At 33.5% G+C, this 24150-nt stretch overlaps 1 protein-coding gene across 1 annotated transcript; it reads left to right on the top strand.

The window, feature by feature from the left end:
• The first annotated feature begins 1226 nt into the window (after positions 1–1226).
• On the top strand, positions 1227–22466 carry LOC134240990 (uncharacterized). The gene is made up of 3 exons (XM_062723085.1): positions 1227–2951; positions 21967–22129; positions 22219–22466. The coding sequence occupies exons 1-3, from the start codon at positions 1227–1229 to the stop codon at positions 22464–22466; spliced, it is 2136 nt and encodes a 711-aa protein (XP_062579069.1).
• Positions 22467–24150: the final 1684 nt, after the last annotated feature.

Below are 24150 nucleotides of genomic sequence, written 5' to 3'. Positions count from 1 at the left end.
AAAGTTACATTGGAATTGGATATCAAAATCGAAAAAAGACCTTTTTTCTGGAAGCAGGAGGGAAGTTTGTTGAATGTGATCCTACTTCTTAGCTCACCTCGACGAGGTCAGGGTTAGGGTTAGGCGTCGGTGTTACGGTTCAAGTTTTAGGAGCAGGTCAATTCCCAAGTAACTATAAGCCCTATCTGGACCAAACTTGCATGGATGATGCATCTAGGGATGGACACTACCATACTTGCTCCGGATGCTGGATCTGACCTACATTTTCTAGATGAGTGACCAGGTTAAAGTTTTTGAAGAAGGTCCATTCTTGAGTAACTATAAGACCCACCTGGACCAAACTTGCTTTAATGACGCATCTAGGGATGGACACTACTGGACTTGCTTCGAATGCTAGATCTGACCTACATTTTGCAGAATAGTGTCTAAGTTGTTCCGAAGTAACTATAAGCCCTACCTGGATAATTCTTGCATGGATGATGCAACTAAGGATAGGCAATCGAAACCTACTTCGGATGCTGGATCTGACATACATTCTGATCAAATGATTGACGAGCTTTATGTTTTTAAAGCAGGTCAATCTTCAATGAACTCTATGACTTATTTAAAGAGAACTTGTATGAATATTGTTGTCAGAACAAGAGATGCTGAACAAGGGTCGCAAAGTAAGAAGTCAATTCTTACGTCGCAGTTTCGAATCCAACTGTAGGACGCGGAGACCGGTCCTTCGGATGAGACCATGTAAACCGTGGCCCCGTGTCACAGTAGGTGCTGACACGTAAAAGATCCATGCCTGCTCAATAGCTCTGAGTGTCGAGTATGGGACAGTATACGTATCTGCAGCTCTCCACAGGCAAGTGGTGGCGTCTCCATATGAGTGAAAAATTCTCGAGAGGGACGTTAAACAATATACAATCAATCAATCATAAGTCATTTAAAATATATTGTGGCTTCATCCTTCCCCAGGATAATGATTTCATATAAACATGAATCATCATGGCTTTTTCTGTTCTTGAGAAGAAGCTCTTTAATGATTTTTCTTTTATTTTTTATATTTGATATTTTATTGATTCTGTTGAATATTACGCAGAACGATTGGCAATTTTTTTTAATCTAAGAACTGAACATGTTATTTGTTTTCTTTTAGTGACAGTGGTGCGGAATGTATATCGAATTGTTTATTTGAGGGATTGTATCGTATAGTGGGGACTTCACAAGTGGTAACCATGAGAAGAGAGATTATGGACTTGCACGAGATGATAGTAAATCAAGTAATGAGTAATGGAATGAATGAGATGATAAGTGGAAGTAGGAGAGATGGTTTCAGATTCAGGGGATCAGATGTTGATACAATGTTCTGGTTTAATGACCACCGAGTGATCTGGAACTTGAAGCAGACTAATATGTATAAATTCGGTCAACGATCACTGCTTTTAGCTGATCCTTCCAACAGTCCTCCGGGATTCACATTGCTTCAGTTATTAACACCACCAAAGTACCGAGAAATAAATTCTGCATGCATCAGAATAAATGATATATTCTATGTATCTAGTTCTATGTGCAGACGGGTCACGTACATAAATAATTGTCCAAATACCACTGAACATGGACCGTGTAGTAGAAAACATACGCACACGAATACTGACTTTGATTATGCGTACTGTTTTGCCTGTGACTTTTGGCCTCCTTCCGCCACTTCATGGATCAACAGATGTCACTCTTGGCCACAACGTCATGTTGTACATGACGTCATTAGAAATGGATGTCATTTTGTAGCAATAGGACACAAACTAGGAAATTATAGGGATACTGAATGGAGAATTTCTTTCTCCTTGGCAGAGAAAAAACTTGTGTGTGCTATGAATCACTGTCAATTCTTAACGTATGGTTTGCTTAAGCTGTTCTTACAAGAGGCAATAAATAGTGATTGTAATGAAAACGATAAATTGCTGTGTTCTTATCACATGAAGACAGCTATTTTTTGGTTGATTCAACAAAACACAATGCCATTTTGGCGTCCAAACAATCTTTTGGATTGTTTCTGGGTTTGTTTTAAACTTATCCTTAAATGGACATATGAGGGGGTTTGTCCTAACTTCTTCATTCCACAAAATAACATGTTTTTAGGACGGATCAATGGAGGAGATCAAACAAGTTTATTCATTAAATTGTATGGGTTATATGAGAAAGGTTTAGAATCTCTGCTACAAATTCCCTCTATAAAGTCCACCAATATAATCTCCCTTTGTAATCCAACCCTTTCAGCTCGTATGAATGAACAGATTGGGACATATGAGTTTGATGTAGAGCTATTTCATGAGGTTTACTGCAATGGTTCTAATCTCTGCTTATTTAATGCTCACCACTGTATACGGTACCTGGATACATTAGAAAGGTTGTTACATACACCTCTGACTCAGTTTCAAGTTGTCATGCTGCAAAGACATGCAGCCGTCATATTTCAGCATGCTGCTTTTATATTACACAAAAATAAAAATATGAACAAACTAATGTACTTAACTGACAAACTGTCGTGTCGTTTGCTCAGATTAGCCGCCAAGTTTGGATGTATTTCAGATATGTTGTTTATTGCTATGTATTATTACAAGACTCTTAGGTACGACAAAGCTTTAGCTGTGATTGAAATGACAAAAGATAAGTTAGCAAAGCCATATGTGATGTATATATCAGAAGTAGATCCAGAGAGGTATAGCGCGGCTGTGGAAGGACTGTCCTGGTCGAAAATAATGAGAGAGGTTGTTGCTTGGGATGTCACGTTTTACAGTTCAATCTTATGGATGAATGAGTTAAAACCAGAGCAACAGTGTTCTTTAATGAATAAATACCCGGCATGCAATATACCACCATTTATTCTGTTACACATGATAGAGTTCTTGTGCCTAAGATATACTGACTCAGTGAAATCACAAACAATTGTAAATAATTTACAGGTACTAATAGAAGATGGTCAAAGAAAGTATGTATCTATATATAAAAAAGACATATCATGGCAAATCTTGGGGATTTGTCAGCAGATGTCAGGAAATCTTCAGGCTGCATTTTACGCTTATCAACAATCACTCGAACAATGTCCTGCTCACGAACTGCAAACTGTTACATTAATGAGAATGCTGGGTATCATCGGGCAATGCATATGGAAGAAGTGAAGTGATATATTACAATTAACAAGCCTTTATCAAGGCATTTTTTTTTTCAAGATATAAAATGAATGGCAATGAATGAGTATAAAACATTGGTGAATTATGTGTGCCAAGCTTTAAGGTATTCAATATTTAAGGAAGGATCGATATTACTAAATAACAATGTAAGTGAAATGAATCAAATTCACATTACAAGTAACGTGTAGGAAGCCGGCCAAGTTGCACTTAAAATGTTTTTAAAGAATTATCTGTCCATGATGAAAAGGAGAAAATTTCATTTTTAGTAAAATATCTGTAGTAAAGTATTTATTTTTATTTTGCATTTCAATTAAAGTATAGGCTACTCATAATTTTACCAAGATTTTTGTTTACAGTTCAAATCACTTTTCATAATATTTTGATAAAACATGTACTGCCCATACACTTAAATGTAAAATTCAAGGGGCAACTAATTGGAGAATGAACAAAATTTTGAAAATGTCTGTTGTAGTATTTTTATTTGATAACACCTTCAAAATTCTACCATGAAGCATTGCATAATTGTGTTTTAGAATGCTGTTTGACGCTGAACCCTTGCTTTATATGGTTATGATTGTTATCTCTCAGAGAAAATATGTTATTCTTTGACTAAGTTCATAATTTTGTAAAAAACACTAAAAGATTTTAGTCTGAGCCTTATTTTCCATATTCTTTATTACTTAATTTTTTGTTTGTTTGTTTTTTTTCATCATTTTTTTTCTTTTTTTTTAATTTTATGTTATTGTTTTCTTATGCATTTTTTCTCCTCAATTTTTCTTCAATGATGTATTCTTTATAATTCTCTTAAGGACATACGCAACGTACCTTACCTACTGATAGATTTCAAAGATATTCTAAAGTTAAACTTATAATATAATTACATGTTCATAGACAAAAAATCGGCATGCCTTGCCAGATTTTTTGAAAAGATATCGAGTTTTGAAAATTTTTGCATTTTTCAAATAAAAATGTATAAAAAATATAAAACATAAATTCCAGATTTTAATTCATCAAAAATTGTTTTAGAAGAGGTGTACAAATTCATATATAGACATTAAAAATATTGAACACAGGTCCTTCTTTTAGTGGAACTCTTCATCTCCAGGGAAGAACCCCAAAAAGTTCAAACTACGTTGCGTATGACCTTATTATTAATTTATGATACATGTTTTTTTTTTAACTTAAAATATGTACAGTAATTTAATTGTACCATGTGTACCTTGATCTCAAATGGAGAGAACTAATATAGGTCCTTGACCTGCTGTTCAATCCATATTCATATTGTACTCTTTGTATATTATGAATAAAATACTTCTTAAACGAAACATTTGTATTATCTATGTACGAGGGTTGTCCAAGATAAACGCGCACCTTTTGAATATTTCAAAAGCTATTCTACCAAAAGTAATAAATTTTTGCTCGCTGTTGGATAATTATCTTTTAGATATTGTTGTGATAAGTGTATTGTTTCATTATGTAAATAATTAGTAACATTGAAGCTGACATGAAATCTTAAAAACGCAACATGTTCATCTATGTACGACTTGTTTCATAGCAACTATAGTCGTTTTCCGCCATATTTCTTTCAGATACCTTGTCTCATTGTAACGATATATACCCCAAAACGCTCGTTACACTTGAATGATTTTTTGGTTTTAGGTATCGACTTGTGCACATCTCCTATGGTAAAGCATATGATAACACATGAGGAGATCAAGACAATTGAAAACCACAGAATAGTAAACAATACAATAATCAAATTTCTGAATAATTATTGATTTGAATTAAAAAGAAAATAATGAAAGTTTGGTGAGAAATTTAGATGTACGAGTGCATATTTTTACAGGGCGCCAATTTATGCAGAATAAACTCGAAATAAAAAGCAGTAAATTCTACAAAGATATTTTGAAATTATATCATTTGAATGGAACAAAACAACCAACGTCTCTGATTTGCAGCCCGTATGCAATTGGTGCATATCGAAAAAACGCCTCGAAAACTGTAAATGTGCCCATATCTGATAATAAGGTTACTACATCGGATCGAAGATGTGCACAAGTCAAGTGATATACACCCTGAATTCCATTTATTGAAATGTGTATTGTAAAAAAGAAATAAACGCCACAAAAGCTCAATAGTAAACACACTGTCATTACTCCGTACACACTAGCACGGCGAAGCACTTAGTCCGTGCTGATCAGATTTTGGTTAGGAAAAATATCACAAGTGGAAAGAGAAGTTGTGGTATTGCGCGGCTGAAAGGGGGGAGGATATAATTGTGCAATAATTGTATATGTACATGTATTTCTACTTATACATCCATACAAAGTCATGTATATAGTCTGCAGTTGGTTTGCGTCGCAAAATTCATTTGTCAATTATAACTGATTATTTTAGTACTAATCTCAAATCCAAACCAAGTAATTTGATGCACGGTAATTATTTACTTCAAATCCTAAAAGCAGTTAACCAGAATACTTTTTTTATGTGTACATAGATCTATACGTTCTTTCACACACAAACAAACGAAGAAATGCCATCCCCTGTTCAGATTAACATTTAAGCATTTGATTTTTTAGGCTGGGGAGGGGGGTGCAAAAATAATTTTTATTTACTCTCTTGTATACTGAACTCTCTCTCTCTTTCTCTCTCTCTCTCTCTCTCTCTCACCTCCCTTAGGGCAATGATAGGCATATGATCCGGATAAGAGATGGGTACCCCAAAGCGTAACAGAACGAAGGACGGACATAACTATTACTACATACTCTCCCACCTTTCAAGCGGAGGATATAATAAAAGTGAAATATACATCACAGGAATGAGTACATTTGAAACTTTCTCAAATACCTTCTCAAACGCATTGGCTTCGGAAGCAAATTGAAAGTGGGGGAGGGGGGCTAAGTGTAAAGAATTTTTTTATACATTCAAAAATCTGACAAGCTTAAAAAAAGGGAAAATGTCCTTTTCCAAAACACGAATATCCTATTTCGTGTGGGGAAAGGGGGAAGGTAGGTTCGAACTTCCGTAACAAAATTTTTCTCCAAACACCAACGCTCTCCTCTTTTTTTATCTATACTGCGACTTGTCTGTGGAAAGCGAGAGGGAGGGGGGGGGGGGCTAAACCCACGCTCAATGTCTAAAGTAAGTATATATTTGTAAAAAAGCCATCTCCCGATTCCGACCCTTATGCTCAAACGTATACGAGTAGAACCTGCACCTGGCCCCAAGACCATAAACTGAGAATAGACTTCAGTCAAAAATTTGATTTTCAATATCTTGAGCTTTTTTTAATGTATTTCCTTAAAATTTAGCAATTTTATTTAACATTTAAATTTAAAATCATGATGAAAATCTTGTTTTATTATCAAAATTATTTCAAAACTTATATTGCTTTGAAATTTTGACTTAAGTCTGTTCTCAGTTTATGGTCTTGGGGCCTGGACAACAGACAAGAGAATTTTTTAAAAGCTAATTGTGGGTAAAATGTGGAATTCTCACGGGGGGTTTGCTCTCTCTTTCTATCTGCTTTTTCTAGTAATCATTAATTATTTACGTCTAGAAATTTGATTCACATTAAATTCTATTTTCATTATCATTGTACCACAGAGTCAAACTCGTTTATTATACCCCTCGCAATAAGTTGCGTAAGGTATAATGTTTTGGAGCCATCAGTCAGTCCTTTTTTTTTTGGTCAGCGCAACTGATTATAAACCACTGCACAGAGTTTTGTCGAACTTTCGAGATATTTAAAAGTGTCAATGTGTGTCTAGTTGCACATCACCAGGAAATTCCGAATTCATTTGTTCGGGAATTTCAGCACTTTTACATTTAGATTTTGGCCATGTCTTTCTTATAAAGATGAGCAGTTTGTAAGCGCATTTCCTCATAAAAAGCTGCACAAATTTCGTCAAATTTTGCAGATATTTAGGACACAATGTGCATAGATGTGCATATAACAAGGAAATTACAATTCCTTTATTTTTTTCTGGGAATTTCAGCACTTTGACTTTTGGGTGTATGTTTTCATTCATTGTGTATAAAATTATAAATAACTTTAATTAAAATTATATTAGGTCTAATAAAGCCAATACAGAGTATTTATTTGATAATAATTAATCATAAAGATATCAATCTGTTTCAGACGTTTTTCTTAAATTATTTTTATGAGAGTGTTAATATGCATGTTTTATTACACCCCCTGAGTGCCAAGTATAGGTCTAAATTTGAAGCCCTTCACCTGCATACGGTGACGTCTCCATATGAGTTAAAAATTCTCAAGAGGGACGTTAAACAATATACAATCAATCAATCAATATTACACCCCCTCCTATCACAGGAAAAAAAATCTCCAAAAGGTGAATGATTCGTAATAATGCATGCTTTATTATAAATTAAATGAAGTTAAACCATGTAATCATTAATTCTATTTGCAACATTTACAGACAAGAGTAATGTTTAGTTTTGAAAAAAAAATACTTATTTTATTTATATTAAATTATTTTCAATCAACCCCACAGAGCTTACAACCTTTGATATTTTCCCTGACCAAATAAAATGATCGGCATGGTCTACGTGTGTCCAAGCATCTTTTACTGTTGAGTTAGCAATGGATTACATGACTTCTGAGTTGCATTTTTCAATAAAAGTAAAATAGGATAATTCTTTCGACATGCCAGTAAGGATAGCAGTATTCAGGTAAATGTTTTATCACTGCGTTTTCCGAGTTTTCTCGACCTCCATGGATTGTTGCTGTACATGAATGTATTCTGTGTTCGTGTGTTTTCTATATTGCAGCAAATACATTCAAAAATAATTGAATTCTCGGTTTAGTTCTATTTGTTGTTGAATTCTTACTTTTAAAACATGTATTTGGTCAGTGTATTGACTTCTAAATGTACATATCTACAGCCAGGCTAGAAAATCACTCAAGTGAAACAATTCTACAACGCTACATATAGCAGGTACGGGTGGCCAAAAATCTTCGATAAAATATGGAGGAATCGAAGAAATATGGCACACAAGGGCGTACAGGAATGCAGTAAGTCGTACAAAGATGAAAACTAATGCCTTTTAAGAATTCATGTCAGCTATAAGTTTCTTGAACATTCCAGAGTGGTCAACATGTTTGGTCATTTGATCTAGAACATTCTTAAATTTTGTGTATGTACAGATTGTTCCAGTAATATCATGTTTTAACACTTTCTAGAATATTCTAGATTTCTATTACTGTATAAATACCCTATCAATTCGAAGCATAGAAAATCATTGTTGTATAAGTAACGTTGATGTATACAAGGGCTGTTCAATAAATAATGTCCTGAACTATATGACATATATAACAGATATCATATGACATTTAATTTGACTTTCTCTCATTATTGAATCTTTTGTGATTTAATAACAGTTTATATGACCACTTTTCATCACATAGTTTCATCATGAGAAGCTGGAAAACAAAGGCTTTTCGAGACACTGCATAATAAATGAATGGTAAAGCATCAGTAAACTAGAGTGAAAATAAAAGCTTCATTAAAGCTTCTGTAAAACTTGTTAAACATTCCAAAGAAATATTAACTGAAATATGTGACATTTACAGCAACCGATGCCTGTTTTATAGACAAATTAGCAAGTGGATTTCAATGATAAAAAATTATATAATGGGCATCAAAAATGGGTACCCTCCTTGCCAACAAAAATTATAACAACTTATGTACTGTTCGCCAAATTTCAACAAATAATATTTGATGATGTATGATTGACTTTGAGACACATAGAAAATTTGAGAGACATCACATTTTACATTTTATTTAAGAAACATTTGGCGGTAAAAAAGCTTGATACTCAAAGGTCACCCTTTATTTTGAAAAATAAATGAAAATGACATTGTGTACGAAATTGTTAACAATTATTTTAAAATATCAGTAATATATTGTACTTATCCACAGATATTGGAACATGAATCTATTGATTTAAAGCCTAAATACAAAATTTACCATAAAGTGTACTTGATAAAAACTGCAAATGTCTGAAAAGTGCACAGGTATGCAAGAACACAAAGTCAGATTTTTATGAAATTATCTTAACAATTAGTGGTAATGTTGTTCAAAATCGTATTCGGAGAGACAGTTTAATTTCTGAAGGAGCCAAGAAAGCATTTTTTTAGCCAAAAAATCAAAAGATTTACTAGACGAAAGACCCAGAATCAGGAATCCACTACATTGAATTTCTTCAAGACAGCGTCCAAACCCACATGTTCTGAAGAGTAAAAGGGTTTTCGGAATAAACAGAGACTTAAAGTTTTTTCACATTAACAATATTTGAAAGAACTTTGACCCTTTGACTTGTTTCTATTTACAAACTTGGAAAAAATACCTTTCAGAAGAAAGAAACAAGTTCGGGAAATGATTGGATCTGCCATTTTCCAGTATACAGAGGGTCATACCCAAAAATGAGTTCTACAAACGATCAGAAATTGGATAAAAAATGTTACAGAAATGTATTTTATTAAAAAGAGATTAATTAGTAAAATCATAAAGAATAAATCTTTGAAAAGTGTCTTTTGCTTCTTTCTGGGCATCCCCGTGGGGATCCGGGTTAGAATAGATCCTCAGTACCCCCTTGCTTGTCGTAAAAGGCGACTAAATGGGTCGGTCCTTCGGATGAAACCGTATAAATCGAGACCCCGTGTCACAGCTGGTGTGGCACGATAAAGATTCCTCCCTGCTCAATGGCCCAGAGTGCCGAGCAAAGGCCCAAATTTGCAGCCCTTCACCGGCAATAGTGACGTCTCCATATCAGTTAAATATTCTTGAGAGGGATGTTAAACAGTATACAATCAATCAATCAATCTTTCTGAGCACCGAGGGCATTATTTATTGAACAGCCTTCGTAAGTGTATAAAGAGACTGTGATATATATTTTCACTGGGACATTGTGTGCAGCAACAGACACTCTGATGTATGTATTTTTAGATTCTTGCTTAGTCTGTACTTTATGTTTCATATACTTATTATATATTACTGTAAATAAAGTATTGTTAAGTTTAAATTGTGTTATTGATCTTTGCTGGCATTTAGGGTAATTCTGACCCATAACAATATTTTGACAAAATATTTTAGGCCTGTGATGTCATTTGCATATAAAAACAGCATTTACAGGATGTTACATATAGGTGGTCGGCGCACGACGATTGTTTGACTTTTACAAATAGCATTTTTAATGAAGTTTTCTTTGCTATCAGGCTATACGGCAATGTAATGTTAAAAAATGCCTACATATATAAGGATATGGAAATAACGAACAGTATTCAATCTCAACGTCCATTAAACAAATACACAAAACAAGAGCAGAGCAAACACGGACCTCCGAAACATCAGAGGTGGGATCAGGTGAAATGGAGGAGTGAGCATCCCCTGCTGACCGGTCACACCCGCCGTGTGCTCATTGTCATAATCAGGAAATAACGGAAAAAGTCCGTAGTCAATTCAGTGTATAAATAATGGACTAACAATTGGTATGAAAAACGTCAGTCAGCATTTCATTCAATGATAAATTGTATTTGCTGACAAGGTCATTGTATCGACCATAGAATTTACGAAATGATGACTTTAAACGAGACTGTTGATATTCTTGTTTCATCAACTTGCTTGTCAATAATTTACCTCGTTTAAGAAATTGTTCATACGTAGAGCATGCTCTTGCGTATCGAATCAACTGAGATATAAATACTCCGTATGCAGGTGATGAAGGTATATTGCTGCATAAGTAAGGGAAGTTGACGATAGAAAAGTTAAAGTCATCACGTTTATCATATAGCTTGGTTGTTAGATTACCATTTGTGTCTTTTTCAAGTAAAATATCCAAGTATGAAGCAGATGTGTTGGACTCTGTGGTATCTTTTGTCTCAAGCTCACCAGGATATATCGTGTCGACGTAGGAATGGAAATTATCATTATTAATTGACAATACGTCGTCGATATATCTAAATGTCGAGTTGAAGGCCACAGCAAGTGTTTTTTTCTTTTCATGCAAAAGATTTTGCATAAATTCTGCTTCATATGAATATAAAAATAAGTCTGCTAATAACGGAGCGCAATTTGTACCCATGGGAATTCCAATAGATTGTTGGAATACCTGGTCTCCAAAAACCACATAGATATTATCAATCAGAAACTCAAGCATCTTCTTGATGTCAACTTCAGAGTACTTATGTGTACAATCAGAATCTGTTTTAACAAAATAATTTTTCAAATGACCAATGACGAGGTAAGTAAACTTACGAGTTCCATTTTTGTTGAAGAAGCAGCTGTCAATGATATCAAAAAGCCTGGATTTTAATTTGTCGTGCGGAATTGTTGTGTATAAAGTTGAAAAGTCGTAAGTTTTTATGCTGTTGATTTTTGTAAAGTCTTGTGATTTGTAAAGTCTTGTGATTTCAAATTGTCCAAAAGTTCTTTAGAATTTTTAAGTATCCACATCTGATTTACACCACTTCTTGAATATATAGTTGTACAGTACTCTTGAAGTTTTTCCTTCACTACTGTCAATATTTTAGTGAGAAGTAACGAAAGAGGCTTGGTTGAACATTTACTGGAACCTGCAATGTATCTTTGTTTGTAAGGATTCTTATGAAGTTTCGGAATCCAATATATATAATGTAGTTCAAATTCATTTTGGCTCTGTGGAATTTTAAAAGTATTCAAAACTGACAGGTGATTTTGAAGAATTTCTTCCTTAGAAAGAGTAGTATATGTATAAGTAGGATTACCACTCGTAGAATTAAATCCAAGTTCTTCTAAAATGCAATTAATATAATGAGCCTTACAAACGAAGACAATGTTGTTACCTGCTTTGTCGGCAGGAACCAGTACGTACTGATCGTGTAATCTATCTAATTCTTTTTTCACTTCTGGTTTATTGAACACAGAAGGATAGATGGTTTTCATTTTGCCCCTCAATCTTTTAATACGTGACTTTAACATGGATCTGATACATTTAATCCATTCTGACAAGGTGTCAATGTCTTCTTCGTCTGGCGTAATTTTCAACAGAATCCATAATATTTATGAAATTCTGACGCCAGTTGAAGGATCGGGGTTCCCTATATTTAGGACCTTTTAAAATAAGTGATCTAAGGTCCTCATTACGAACTATATTTACGTCACCTGTAATAACGTGTCCAGCAGGACTATAGTTATAGGGCGAAGAAGAACATGAACACGAAAGGGGATTATTTTTCAGATAGTCGATATCCAGGCCATGTAAAGTATTTTTGTAATTGAAAAGTTTGGAAGCAATGGTCGATGTATATTTGTAGGAAATACAAGGCGTAGTCTTTAACTTGAAATATGGTGGAATATAAGACTGGACCCTTTTGTGATTAAGAATATTACTAATATTTACCGCGTCAATTCCTTTATTGGCATATTGAAGTTTAAGGAAAAGACGGATTGTTTTAGCTGCATTTTCTTCCGTGAAACGTGCGGGTTTAAAAAGCCTATGATGTGCAATATCCATAATCACAGAACCGAGCCTATATTCAGGTGTCGAGGAATCTAAATTTGGATGTTCCTTGGTCTTTTCAAGAAGACTATTTAAGAGTTTCAAAGGGACAGAGTAAAGTTTGGTTCGAATATGATGTAGACCTAACTGTTGATTTACATAAGGTAGTAATGAATCAAAAGAGACGTCGTGTATTGCAGGTTTATTGTACGAACGATGTCCATGACTACGCTTACGTCTCTGAGTATTGTTAAAAAGTCCCATCACATTTACATTATTACACTGTGGGCTTGTTAGATTTCCTACACTATCGACATTGTCATTACATCCATAGGAACATAAGAACATAAGAACTCAAAGTGGTGAATACATGTTTATTAAAATTCATTTACTTGACATCATTAATGCAAAATATACGACGATAAGTTCCATGTACTCTTAAGGGGGATGTACAAGCCATATTGGATCTAGTCTGGTGTAAACTAAGAAATACCAAGAATGCGCTTAATACTCTACTAAACTAGCCCAAAGTTACTCAAAGTGCTAATGCACTAATTACCTACTGTTAGAGACCAAAATTAGTAAACAATTAAGTTTATTTTGTCTTAATTAGAAGAAAATTAATCATGTTAGAACTGGGCAGCTACAGCATTCATGCGATGAAAAATGCATTGAGAATGGAGTTAGTTTGATTCATTGATAATATGGCTACAACCATTTGTTTCGTTTTTTTTCTTGTCAGTATCCATAATTCTTGAAAATTTGATTTTTCATATGGGTGTCTTCCTGAGGCCATGTGTTTATTTTGGTCCGCCATTCCTCTGTCACACAGAGTTCGAATAAAAATGATTTTAGAATAAATGCAACCATAATTACATCAAGACAAGAAATTACTAAGTAATAATCATTAGATAATATTACTTACTACTTTTATTTGTTGCATCGCATCGTCTGATTAATGAAAAAACGCGATTTTAACCTCACTCCAGCAAATCGGGAAAAACTGTTCTGTTTACAACTCGAAATTCCTTGTTTAATATTATTCCACTAAGCACATGGTTGACATGTGCATATATCTGCTGTGGATAAATCCGTTTATTAACATGATCATATGTAATTTTTATGGAACAAGTCTTGATAATTTGTTGGTTTCTTTAAAACTCAGGAAAAAAGATAAAAATGTCCTAAACATATGTGTTTACGGTGGGTCTTTTTTCTGTGGCGATAGAAGTTATTTTCAAATGGGGCACTGCAAGGAGGATGCTTAGCATTTAATTTGAAAATGTAAAACAATATGCAGTGCATGAAAAATAAATTGTAATTACATGTCTTATATTCGAAAAGTTGGTACATATGTCTATTTTGTTTAGAAGTTAGATAGAAAAAATATGCAGTTATAGGATATCCTTCAGGCACCTCACATAAATAGCTAGAATGTTTGCATTATGACCCACACATTGTACGGAGTAATGTTTGGACACAAAAACGCATCATGTCTCATTATGTTGACAACGTTGTAAGCTCTCGCTCATTGAACATACAAATCTTGATAAAATATGAGTTGTTTCTATGATATTTAGAAGCGAGCACAATGTTTGCAAAGAAAGGTCCATTGCATATATGCTATGTCTATCATGGCAAAAAAAGTGAGTGCTAAACCCCCCCCCCCTCCCCCGAAAATCCTATGTTTGTTCTTCAAAATAGTGTCAAATTTTTAAATTAATTGTATTACTAAGTATTGATGGAACATGTACTAGCCTTATAATACCACTTGTTATAAAAATATTTGGTTGCCCTATATCCCGATCTATTGCCTAGAAATGACCCGACTCATTTTTTTTTTATAATTCCACTACACGATATTTTTTTCTTTTTCTTCCGTCAACAATTCTGTTTAAATTTTAAGGATTTTTTTCTCACCTATAAATACGGACCCAATAATTTTTCCCTGAGTTGGGAGGACCACCAAACATCATTTTAAAGATGTTTATATGTTGATTTTTTTCTCTTTACTTTGTACAATTGTAATTTTGAAAATATGGGCAAATAGAAAAAAAAAAACAATTATTCATTAAATCTCCTAACCCACTCTAAATGATTTCATGCCTTTTCAACTATTGCTCCTCTGTAATGAAAATTATAAATGCATGTTTATTTGACACAGTATACGAAGGGTGATCTCACCGTGATCAAAAAGTAAACAATATCTTAGGTGTTTGATATTTATATTATTGTTGAAATATTGAAATATTTTTCAAAGTGTGAAATTTAAAATATTTACATTCAGTGTAATTTTCCTTATGAAATCCATTAGAAATCCACGACGTCCAAATTTCTATAACACACGCGAAACCTTGTCACCGCGCGTTAAAATACAAAGTAGGAACTATATGCAATTTCAATACTCTAGGAACACCAAAATGTAAAATGTTTTATTTCATTTTAATGAAAAACTATAACCCTAAAAAATTAACGTAAAAATTAACGTAATGCGCGTTAAAAATAAATTTGTCATTTTTTTTCCTCGCAATGTTTGTTTGCGTAATTTAACTTTGCAACGTCATTTAACGTCATTTGACGTCACAAACGGCTATTACATCTATTAACCACGGCAGTTTTGAAGGGCGCTAAATTCACATTAAAGATTAACAAAATAAGCAATTATGAAGAAGGAAAATTAGAGAATGTAAATATAAGCATTGATTTCATATTTTTGGCTGTCTTCGGTCCTATAACACACCTGGCCGTGCGGACAAATTTATCATACCGCGCTAACGCGCGGTATTCAATTTGTCGGCACGGCCAGGTGTGTTATAGGACCGAAGACAGCCAAAAATATGAATTCAATGCTTAATTGAAGGTCTTTGATAGCATATTGCTTTATTAAAAACACATCCCTTTGTAAACTTGCTTTCACCCGGCAACATAACAAGTATCATATTGACCATCTGCCTTCCTTCACTAAAACGATATCCAATCATTGATTGAAATTATAGGACGCCATTTAAATAAACTGCTTCACATGAACAAATTCTTATACACGTGCCACGAGTTCCACTGAGACAACCATTTTTCGTCAAAAGTACCTGATTAATGACGTCATTTTCAGATTGACATCACAAACAAGGATCAAAACTTCAGCATATGCTATTTATAGAACTTGTGTTTGGCTATCTAATGTGAACTGTGGTTTTGTAGATATAGAGATATTTAGCGAAATTTTTGATAACGCTTCGTACTAGTAGGTACTAAAACAAGGTCATTCGTATCAATTTTATGTGTCTAATTTCTCTGTGTCTTATTGTGGATAATTAAATTTAAATAGATAATATAATTTATCTGTGGCAAACTTACAAATTCTTAATTTTTAACTTTGATGGTGCTCATTTTTCCTTACCTGGAATCAAAGAGTTTAAATTTTTTTTATATCAATACGTAAACTATATAACAACTGTTCGATAATAATACTAAATAAATTACTTCAAGCCACACTATAACACCTTTCCTCTTTTTAAAGTGTTCATATATTATTTGGAATATTTTGCAACTGTAATTCTCTTCTACATTTAAAGATTGTTATGCCCCTCCATATTAAGAAGAGGTCTGGGAAACAAGATTCTGTGCTAAAAATAGACCACTTGCTGCTATCCATGAACTACTTTCATGGTTCTTTACACTCTTTTTGAAGATAATGGTATCTTGTTTTGAACTTGACATTATCATTTAAAAGTGCAAAATTTAGACATTTTCTCAACAAATGGTTGTAGAGAGAACATTAATGCACAGTTTGCATATTTTTTTGGATTTTTTAAGGCTCTGCTGAATTCTGTAGCTGCGCAGTTCTAAGGTGCATATCAAAAGCATTTTTCTGCAAAAGTATAGATTATATATGCACAACATGCATTCGGTTATGCATATTTATTGTATCTTTATCAAAAAGACTTAAAATTTGATCAAAATATAATGTATTTTAGCCATTTGAAGAAATGTTTACATTTTGCTCTCACTGCACTAAAAGTGGCCGTACATCCCCCTTAAGTAGACTTTTCGAAATTTGTGACGTTATGCGGTATTGTGGAGCACCAAAGTATCAAGCAACACTATGTTGAGCAGGATATGACTTCTCTTCATAAAAAGGGGTGTTAGAGATGAAAAAAGAAGTATAAGTATGGGAAACAGCTTTATCTCTAGTTGAATAGGTTTAAGGTTTACTTGACTGGTTATCCGATGGTCGACTATGGTTTTTTGAATTTTGAGTGAAAAGGAAAAGAGAAAATACATAATGTATATATGAATGATAGAATACAATAATTCGAGGGTTGAATTATACCGTCCAAGTGGAAATTATAGCGATACGTAAATTAAGCGATCTGCGAGCTGTCATTAAAATCCAGGATTTTAATTTTAGCAAGAATTAATTTTAGTGAATTAAAAATGCTATTACACAAAAACAGAATGAATTTTTAACAAATTAAAATTCTCTCTTTACATTCTGCTTAGAAGTTGTTTAATTTATAGGGATAAATTCAGATAAAGACAAAGAAACACTGAAAATAAAAAAAAATTGAAGTTTTTGTTTTTACATTTTCATCGTTTTTCCACTCTGTCTTCTTCCCTGTATTTATCTTAGTATTTCAAGGGTTTGTCGGGCTTTGTACAAATATTAAGTATTTTTTCCGTTTTTGCTTTCTTAATTTATCGGTTAAGTATTTATGAATAACTATCAGGGTCCAACTCATACAGATTCACACTAGAAACATTACAAGGCATCTTTTTTTAACAAGAAATGTTAAACTTATGATTTCCTTATAAGGTTAAAAATGCAATATTCTAAATTTAAAAACACTTAATTAAAATTTTCTCAAGTTTATTTTTGGCAATCCAATAGAATAAAAGGGGACACAATTTAAATTTAGTCTGATGTAGAAGTATTGCAGTATGATTTGGAAGCAAGGTTAAGGTAGGTTATCTCAATATGCTATACTTATAGGAGGGTCATACGTGTTTCAGTTAATTCCTTGTTTAATAAATTTCATGTTTTAATTAATTAGTCTTTAGATATTAAGATATTAGTCTTTAAATGACTTCTAAAATTTAACCCCTTTTCCCTTTTTTAAACGGAACACTAAATGTGCACATATCCCAAAAATTGAACATGTCTTCAAAATTATATATAATGAACCTCAAAATGAATTAAATATAGATACAAATAAATTAAAGAAAGGTACAACTGAATTAAAGATAAGGGTAAATAATCATTCCTTTCTTTAATTGATTAAGACTAGATTCAAATAAAATGCACTTATTTTTGACGAAATTACACTTTTCAATTCAATCAAAGATAAATTCAATTGAATTATAGATCTATCTCCCATTAATTTGAAAATAGGTAAAATTGATTTATATAAACATAAATATCATTTAGATGTAATCAAAGATAGTTACCATTGATTTTAAGACACAAACATATCTGCAATAGATTTGAATATAGGTACAAATCCATTATACATGGGCTCAATTCCTATGCCCATTAAAAATAATGAAAGCTCCCCCTGACGTTGCGTTTTGAACAAGAAAGGAAACTGTACAACACATTTGTTATGGGGAGTAGTTGTTATTGTCAGTATCTCTATAATTAAAGAAATGATTAACTCAATTGCAACTATCTCTGAAACACTTTTACCTATCTTTAACTTATGGCATTTGTATCTATCTTTAAAAAATACAATTACAATCAATCTATTGTCAAATTGACCGTACCTATCTAAATAAAATCAAGTTTGGTAAGTCTGAATTCAACACATCTTTAATTTATTTTAAGATATGAATTAGTAATTGGAAGATAGTTATAATTAATTTAAGATCGATTCAAATACTTAAATGAATGGTAATTTGATGTTCCATAAATTTAACCTCATGGTTGATAAGGTGAACCATTAGACTGAAATAAAGTGTCATGATTACGTTAGAGTTTTAGCAGCTGAACCCGAATTAGCTCCTGGGCTGCTTGGTATTAATCTACCCGCACTAACCCTTCTGCCATCCTCCCCAAAAGAATACCACGTAGATCTGCATTTATTATGCCATTGCTTAAGAACTGGGATGGTATATAGTGATTGGGATGTCCTTACGTCTGTATAGCTGTCCGTTTGTCTGTATACCCGTCCGTCCGTCTGTTACGATTTGAGGTATCCACCTTTTTTCCACAACTCCACTTAAACTGCCGAATGAAATTTGATGATACTTCTACAAAATATTTGTTATCTACTTGCATTGTGAACTCCTTTTTCACTTTTTGATGCGATACATATTTTGGAATTCCCTTAGCAAAGCATAAACATGACCATTCTTTCTATAATATTGAAATGTAGCCATCTCTTATCCATAACTTCTCCCAAGCAAATAAATAAAATTAAATAATAATTTCACAGATTCTTTATTACATAATACCATTGTGCACGTTCTATTTTCCTTTTTGATCTGACATTTATTTCTTGTCTCCCAGTGCAAAGCATAGACTTTACAATTTTAAGTCATATGGGAGGCATGGTGTTTCATTTAGTGAGCTCAGTACACACAGTACTACTAGTCTTGATACTGTGTTACATAAAAAAAACTGTAAACAAATATAATGTGTTTATGTACAATATACAATATATATTGAATTTTACTATACCAACTTCAAACAAAGTTAAAGGGAATTTTCTTTCCTTTTATAGAATCATCGTGTTTACAGGAAATATTTGATCATGGCAACACCCACCTGGCTGTAAGTAAAATAATAATACTAGTAAAATTGATGTGCTGTTGAAAGAGATTAGGCAATATTTGTCCACATTCTACAAGTAACAACTTCTATGATTTATAGTGTGAAATGGTTGAGCAAGAGCATACTCTACGTATCGTTTGAACAATTTCTAAAACGAAGTTAATTATTTTGTAACACAAAACAAATTTTGTATCAAAATTTCCTATTCTTCATGATTGTCAACTTTGTCTTAATTTTTTATGCAATACTTTGAACGAAATTTGATAATAACATGCTACATGTACGCTTTAACCGCCTTAGAACAAAAAAAACAGTAGTCAATACCAAAGTTAGGGTTAGGGTTAGGGTCGTAAAGTCGTAAAGGAATTTACTTCTTATATTGCGCTCCGTTATTCATGTTATTAGCAAACTTATATTTGTATTCATATGAAGCAGAATTTTGCAAAATCTTATGCACGAAAAGGGGAAAACAAGAATATCAGCAGTCTCGTTTAAAGTCATCATTTCGTAAGTTTTATGGTCGATACAATGACCTTGTCAGCAAATTAAATTTATCACTGATTCAAATGCTCACTGACTTTTCTTACTAATTGTTAGTCCATTATTTATACAGTGATTTGACGACTGATTTTTCCCTTATTGCCCGATCATGACAAAGAGCAAACGGCAGGTGTGACCGGTCAGCATGGGATGCTCACTCCTCCATGACACCTGATCCCACCTCTGATGTTTCGCAATCCCGAGTTTGCTCTGCTCCTATTTTGTATTGTTTTATGGACTTTGATATTAAATATCATTCGATCATTTGATAGATCTGAAAGGCACCTTTTAATTTACTAGATCTAGACCTTAAATGTTAATATTTATCAAACAGTTCTCGCTTTTCAACTGTCCCTCTTACACACTGTCACCACTGACCTCAAGTTGTAATAGATTATTTAAATTAGAATTTACAAACCAAAACAAATAATATGTTTGGAGACCTTAAAAAACACAAAGATTCATAAAATTAACAATTAATTTATTTACATATGTACCATGAATATCAAATCGGCCAAAACTTCAATCATGGTTATCACGAGTGTTTGACACCACTTTCCAACGTCATCCACGGTCCACCAGATTGTTCATATTGTCCCCACCGGACAACCATGTCCCTACATTTAGCCAGTCTCCACGTAAACAATTACTCCCGTCCAATACAAAAGCTTTATATACAATTTTGGTTAGTGATCTGCAGCATTTTATACATAAAAATTGTACTGCCGTACCCCACGGGCTTGCTCTCAACGCCGCTACAAACATCCCTGAATCCTAAGATCACGCAGCAGGGGAGACTTAACGCACCCAAGTTCACACAGCATGGGTTATATAAAGACCTCATCTGACAAACACTAACCAAACTTAACTAATCAAACAAGTTCTACGAGTATACGAGGGCTGTTCAATGAATAATGACATCGGTGCTCGGAAAGAAGCAAAAGAGGATTTTCAATGATTTAGTCTTCATGATTTTACGTATTTATCTCTTTTAATTAAAACCCGTGTCTTTAACATTTTTATCCAATTTCTGATTGTTTTTACAACTCATTTTTGGGTATGACCCTTGGTGTACTGGAAAATGGCAGATCATTTAAAATGATTTTCTGGACTTGTTTCTTCCTTCTGAAAGGTGTTTTTTTTTAAAGTTTAGAAATAGAAACAAGTCAAAAGGTAAAAAATTTGGTGAATATTGTTAATGTTAAAAAACATTAACTTTCTGTTTATCCCAAAAACCCATTTACTCTTCTGGCCGTGCGAGTTTGGACGCTGTCATGAAGAAATTTAATGTACAATGTAGTGGGTTCCTGATTTTATGTCCTTCCTCTAATAAACCTTTCGATATATTTTGCAAAAAATTGCTTTCTAGACTCCTCCAGAAATTAAACAGTCTCCCCGAATACGAATTTGAACAAAAATACCACTAATATTTAAGAAAATTACATATAAATCTGTCTCTGTGCTCTTGCAAAATGCAATTTTGTGACAAAAATGGAAAACAAGGTCTTTTTAACACTAACTTAGTCAGTAACAAAATGACTGAGAAAATTAGCTCCAATATTATGGACACCTCTCATAACTTCAGTTCTAAAGTTGAACACTTGTAGAAAAAGAGACCATCTCATCAATCTGCTGTTTGAAGCTTTAGTCCTTTGTGAGTTCATTAGGGGTCTATGATCTGTCTCCAAATCAAACGCTCTTCCATGAAAGTAAGACAGGAATTTCTGTATGGCCCCTACGGCTGCAAGACACTTCTATTCCACAAGCGAATAACATTGTTCTCTGTCTAGCAGCTTCAGGCTTGGATATGCAACAGGGTATCATTCTTCTGCATCAACATGGTACCAACTCCATGATCAGATGCATTGGTTTTTAAGATGAATGGCTTCGACAAATCTGGTAATCTGAGAATTGCATGGACTGTACAGCAACATGGATTTTAAACTCTTAAATGAATTATCGTGTTCTTGTTTCCAGTCAAATTTGTTTGGAACACCTGTCTTGGTTAAATCAGTTAAAGGAGCAGCAATAGTGGAAAAGTTCTCTATAATAGCCAATCAAACCAAAGAAAGATCTAACCTGCTTCTTTGTCTTACATCTTGGTGCTTCTGGATAGCTCTCAACTTCTTGTTGATTGGTTGTAAGTTTCCTCCATGGAGGACCCAAGTACTCAAGTCTCGAAGTTCACATTTTGAGGGTTTTGCTCAGACTGTTACATAAATGAAATAGTGTTAGAACAACAGTCTGTGTTACGGTCTGGATACTCTGATATAGGTATCCCACTCTATGTTCCGTTACAGACATGTAGACCTACTGAGAGCACGACTATATCATCTCTTAATGACTTCCAGGACCTGGTCCACCATAATAAGAGGAAGCAAATACACATACACAAAAGAGCCATGTCCTCGCAGATTCTAGGGATCTGTCAACAGATGACAGGGAACCATCAAGCTGCTCTGAAATCCCACCAATAAACTCTTAGACATACATCGAGCTACATACAAACTGCTACATTGATGACAATACAGGAAATCATGCAAAGCATATATACAGACATCCATAGTTATATATCATGATTGTTACCTGTCAGAGTTCGGCAATTCAGTACTTTTCTTCGAAGGGAGTAAGAGAGAGAAAGAAACTCTCACCCCCTCTCTCCCTTGAAATTTTATTTAAGAAATTCTCATGTTTAGTATGTTATTGATATTTTAATTGCTTTTTATCAAAAGAAATGGGATTTTAAAAAAATCCAATCACAACTCACAATGTACACCACTGTAAAGAATTCCTTATCAAGGCTTGTAGTTCACTTCATAGGAAAAGTTAATTTACCTTTTCCCCGCAAGCACTTTATAGCGTGGTATGTTATGGGTCAGAATAACCCTAAATGCCAGCAAAGATCAATCACACAGTTTAAACGTAACACTAATTTTTTTACAGTAATATACAAATCATTAAGTACAAACCTAGCAAAAATCTAAAAATACATACATCAGAGTGTCCGTTGCTGCACACAGTGTCCCAGTGAAATTATATCCCAGTAATACCTCAATGATGCTTATACGACAATCTTTTCTATGCATCGAATTGACAGGATATTTTATACAGTAATATAAATCTAGAATATTCTAGAAATTGTAAATACATGATATTCCTGGAAAGTTCTAGACATAAACAAACTTCAAGAATGTTCTAGAAAAAATGACCAAACATATTGACCACTCTGGAATGTTCAAGAAACTTAATGTTACTAATAATATACATGATGAAATAATACAAATACAACACACCTCACAACACCTCCCCCCTTAAAAAGTTTGAATGTCAATGAAAACTTATATTGTCAAAATGTTAATACAAAATCATGTATGTTCACGATACTCTAGACAAGGCATCTGCAATAACATTGTCTTTGCCTTTGATATGCTTAATTGTTATGTTGTATTCTTGTAACAACAAACTCCATCTAGTCAGTCTTTAATTCTTGTTTGACAATTTATGCAAAAATGTCAGGGGGTTGTGATCTGTATATACAAGAATTGGATGCAAAGTAACATTCAGATAAACATCAAAATGCTGTAAGGCTAACAACAAAGCAAGGCATTCCTTTTCAATGGTGGAATACTTTTGTTGACATTTTGTAAGTTTCTTTGAAAAATAAGAAACAACTCTATCTACCTTATCACTATGTTCTTGAAACAAAGCTGCCCCGATTCCAACATCACTAACGTCAACAGTAAGCTTAAATTGCTTAGAAAAATCTGGAGTTGACAGAACTGGATTGCTCATAAGGACAGGTTTGATTTTATGAAAGGATTTTTCACAGTCCTTTGTCCATTCAAAATTAACCCTCTTTTGTAAAAGATTTGTAAGTGGACTTACAACTGAGGAAAAATTTGGACAAAGTTTTCTGTAAAACCCAACCATGCTTAAAAATCTCATTAACTCTTTCTTGTTTGTAGGAATCGGGAACTTTGCAATAGCTTCCACTTTAGCCATAATGGGTGTAACATAACCTTGACCTACTTTATGACCTAAATGCTCTACATAGGCATGACAAAATTCGCTCTTCTCAAGGTTCACAGTTAAGTTTGCTTTAGCTAAAATGTCAAACAAAGCACGCATGATTCGGAGATGTTCGTCCCATGTGTCGCTGTA

The sequence above is a fragment of the Saccostrea cucullata genome, unplaced genomic scaffold, assembly GCF_032062105.1.
Source record: "Saccostrea cucullata isolate Sc308-1 unplaced genomic scaffold, CSIRO_AGI_Scuc_v1 ctg3082, whole genome shotgun sequence".
NCBI lineage: Eukaryota > Metazoa > Mollusca > Bivalvia > Ostreida > Ostreidae > Saccostrea > Saccostrea cuccullata.
The sequence above is the reverse complement of the archived record's forward strand: the minus strand, read 5'-3'. Positions and strand labels throughout refer to the sequence as shown.